At 38.2% G+C, this 4,506-nt stretch overlaps 1 protein-coding gene across 1 annotated transcript; it reads right to left on the reverse strand.

The window, feature by feature from the left end:
- Nucleotides 1-199: 199 nt before the first annotated feature.
- Nucleotides 200-1,153, reverse strand: LOC102812248 (olfactory receptor 7A10-like). Its single transcript, XM_006875176.1, has one exon. It carries the CDS (start codon nucleotides 1,151-1,153, stop codon nucleotides 200-202), a length of 954 nt encoding a protein of 317 aa, XP_006875238.1.
- Between the last annotated feature and the right edge of the window lie 3,353 nt (nucleotides 1,154-4,506).

The following is a 4,506-nucleotide window of genomic DNA, read 5'->3' on the forward strand; positions in this document are numbered from 1 at the left end:
TTATATTCATGTCACCATATAAAGTAAGTGGGAGTTTACAAATAATTACTGATTCAGAGTTGGAAATCACTTTGGGGAAGTATGAGAAAAGACAAAAGGGGAAGTTGTCTGGATTTCAGAGAAAGTAAGGGAATTGCTTAAAATAAAAGACATTGAAACTCTATGATAGAAATATACAGTCTCAGTCACAGTCACTTTTTCAATGCCAGGACAGGTGGCCCTTTATGACTTCCCTCCTGAGTAATCTCTTCAAAGCCTCCTTAATGTCTCTATTCCTCAGGCTGTAGATGAAGGGGTTCAGCATGGGCGTGACCACAGTGTACAGAACCGAAGCTGTTGTACCTGCACGAGCATTGTGAGTAGTAGAAGAACTGATGTATACTCCCATAGTCGTAAAATAAAATAAGCAGACAACTGAAAGGTGAGAAGCACAGGTGGAAAATGCTTTATACTTCCCCTGAGTTGATGAGATCATACGAATGGAGGAAAGAATCTTATAATAGGAGAACAAGATCCCAGTGAGGGGGCAGCCACCCAACAGCACAGCTAACAAACACATGACTATTTCGTTGATGAAGGTGTCAGAACAGGCACAATTGACCACCTGATTAAGTTCACAGAAAAAGTGGGGGATTTCCACATCTGTGCAAAAAGACAGTCGTAACACCATTAAGCTTTCTAGTAAGGCATGAACGACACTAATAATCCAGGACACCAGAACCAGCAGTCCACAGAACTGGGGGTTCATTATGACTGTATACTGAAGGGGGTGACAGATGGCTATGAAGCGATCATAGGCCATCACTGTCAGAAGGAAGTCATCCAACCCCACAAAAAGTAAAAAAAAGTACATCTGGGTGATGCAGCCTTCATAGGTGATGACTTTGCTCTGTATCTGGATATTTGCCAGCATCTTTGGGACAGTGGTGGAGCTAAAACAGATATCTACAAAGGACAGATTGGCAAGGAAGAAGTACATGGGTGTGTGGAGGTGGGCATCTGAGATGATGATTAGGATGATGAGCATATTTCCAAAGATGGTGATCAGATACATAGACAGAAACAGATCAAAGAAGAAGGGTTGCAATTCTGGTTCCTCTGAAAATCCCATAAGAAGAAATACTGAAATTCGTGTATTGTTTCTTGGTTCCATGTGGTTGATGGTACTACCAGCAAAGAGAGATCATAACTAATTGTCATTCTATTAACCTTAATAATGAGTGGAAATGATATAATTTATATTTTCATGTCAATCAATTTTTCTTTTCACTTATGGGCATCTTATTTCTTTAAGGTATATCTAGTGCTATCTTTAGTAGTCCTGGTGTGGCACTGTGGGTTAATGTGCCAAACTGCAAGGTCAATTTGAACCTGAAGGTTGGCAATGCAAGCTCACCAGCTGCTCCTTCGATGCCCTATACAGGGTCACTATGGGTCAAAACTGACTCTATGGCACTTAACAACAACAACAATGTTATCAATATAAAGCATCTCAGTACTATCCTCAACCTTTTCCCTGAGCAGGTGTGTGGTCTACAGTTGCTATAAGAAATTCATTCATTCATTTGGGGCATATGCACTGCCAACTATATGTTCTAGGAAAAGTTTATTCTATGTGGACACCGTCTCAGAAAACAAAAGGTATAACCTAATATCTACAAAGAATATAAAGAATCATTAAATATGTCAAATGGTGACAAGGACCTATAAAAAAAAAGAAATGTGGTCCAAAGGAGAAAGTGAGCAGAGAATGCTGATCTGGGGAGAGACTAACTCTTTACTGGATGTTCTTGTAATACCAACAGGCAGGGTGACATGTGGACAAGGCCTCAAGGATGAAAAGACCCTGAGAAAGGAACTTCGTTCATATTTTCAATGTCATCAAGGAAGTCAGTGTAGTGAGAGGGATGAGTAAGAAAGAAAGTGATCAGAGATGGCGGCTTTTCTGTTGCTGAAACTTCAAGCATAGATGGTCGTTGAGTCCAAATATTGTACTACTTGCACTTTAGTTATTGGTTGCAAAAGATTCCCATCCTCATTTCAATTTGTGATTTTGAGATCTTCCTTCTATATTGTTAGTGACTCCTTTAAAAATAATTGAGCCCAGCAACCTCTACTTTGAAACCTGCTAATGTCCAACAAAAGGTGTATACACATACACACATTAGCCCAAGAATACATAAATTTCATGGTGACAAAATCAGATTATTTTATCCCTCAAAATTTTGAAATGGTACCCTGATATTGATGTTGGGAATCGTCCCAGGATGTGTCAACTCAGATATTTGTTTCGGTATGGTCATTTTATGTCCAGTGCTTAAAGAGAAAAATCTGTTCAACATGAAGTGAAAGAGAAAGATATGAAGTAAATCTGAGGGGGACAGGAAAGATACAGGCTCCAATCATCTCTGAGACATTGTGAAGAAGAGAAAGCCTCCTTGATTCTAGTAATGCTGCAAAGCCTTTATATCCCCTTGATGCCCAGAAAATCTGTTAGGAGAGTAGAAACAATGTGTCAGAAAGACAAAAGAGTGATATCTCTACAGTGTATAGACATTAAAAGGAAAGTGAAAAAGGAGAATAAATAATTCACAAAAGAAAATATACAAAGCATAACAGGTTAGGAATATTTTTTGTTGTTGTTAAGTGTAGTCAACTCAGTTCTGACCCATAGTGACCCTGTATAATGTTTCCAAGGAGAAGCTGATCATCTTTACCTGCCGTCCTTGAAGCTCAATCCAATTTTACAGTCCAGCACGTTAACCCACAGCACCACATCAGGACTTCCATAGAAGACTTTTAAAAAATATTTAATGCCAAACTTATGGAATCAGTGAAACCAGGAGTTGAATTTTGAATCTAACATATGTGAATAGGCAATGGAACCATTCTGAAACATAAAATCTTCACCTATATACTAGGGATGGCAGTATGCAGGTTAGAAAACATAATCTATGAACTTAACAAGTTTAGCATAGTGCCTTTCTGCTAGCTGGTTTTTTCCTCTACTGATCAAATGCCTTCATTGTTGAACACCTCTCAGTCACAGATTTCATAGCTCTATTTCTTATCCTTATCATCTGTCCCACCAATCCCAGGTTGCAACTCTGTAGCCAGATATTCACATTGACTCAGATAAATTTGTTCACAAATATTATAAATATGAGAAATAAACTTGTTTATTTAACACACACACCCCAGAAATCCCCACCAGAAATTAAGTCACAATCCCTGGCTTCACATACAAACCTTGACTCTCCATGCCCAATCTGGCTGTGTCACTTTTTCCTGCATTTGATCTCAAGGCTTTGAACTTGTCTTGAAGCTTCACCTGCTGCCATATTTTCCATACTCAGCAACTTTACACACCAGATTTCCTCTGTTTGGGATCTCTCACACACAGATCCACTTGGAATTTTTCATACACTTTCAAGGTGAAAAACTCCATCTCATCTTCCAGAAACTCATGGACTCTTTTCCTTTGATAATGTGTTTTTACCATTTTCAGAGAAGACACAACTTCTTACATGCACTTACTTTGACTGACAAGGACTAGCATGCTGTATTGCTTTCATTTAATTTCATGTCTTTTTTTTTTTTTTTGCTATACCTTGAGGAATATAGACAGAATTTTCACACTTTGTATTCTTCCTAGGCATAGTTTAAATGGTGACTGAAATAGAATAGATTCTGAACATATGTGTATTGTGAAAAGAAATGAGAGAATGTGATCTCAGAGAAATTATTGATAAGAGACAGAAAATGGTAAAAACTTGTGTGGAGGAGATGCTTGAGGTGTGTTTTCCATATTCTCAGACATATTCTCATTAATAGACAGTTCTCTTTTTAATGTATTAAAAGACATGTATAAATTAATTACCTAGCAAGCAAACAACAAACACACACAGCCTTCTCTCAGCTCTGGGTTAGATTGGATTGATGCACATATTCCTTTCTACCTGGCTCTTTCCTGCAGTATCTATTGAGCTCTCAAACTCACCTGAATAGAATATTTGTGAGGAAGGTCAGTGTACGGAAGTAAAAATTCCTTTCTGGATAGATATTAGTACAGACTGATGCTCTGTCCACAGACAACACAGCAGGAAGGTGCCAAGCATCAGTCCCTAAGTCATAAGCAGGACTCCAAAAGAATCAACCATGTACCTTCTAGCCCAAGATGCTTAAGATTGAGGGAAAGGATACAAGGTGATATTTACAGCTTCCTGAAATCTGCTCATTAGGTAATTTCTCATTTGTTAGTCCAAACTCTGAGCTCATCTCCTTGTGGGACAGTGGTCTGGATGAAAGGAAAAAAATTCCTGCTTATTCTCTATCCCCAAGAGACCATTTATGAGTCATGCGAATGCAGATGTTTTCACATTTCTTTTTTCTTATTATTGTTGAAAATATATAGATACTTTAGCATTTACCACTTACACAATTCAATGAACCTAATTATATCAGTCATGCTGCCCAGTCACCACCAACATCTACACCATAAATAAA

Source organism: Chrysochloris asiatica, unplaced genomic scaffold, assembly GCF_000296735.1.
Source record: "Chrysochloris asiatica unplaced genomic scaffold, ChrAsi1.0 scaffold00312, whole genome shotgun sequence".
Classification (NCBI taxonomy): domain Eukaryota; kingdom Metazoa; phylum Chordata; class Mammalia; order Afrosoricida; family Chrysochloridae; genus Chrysochloris; species Chrysochloris asiatica.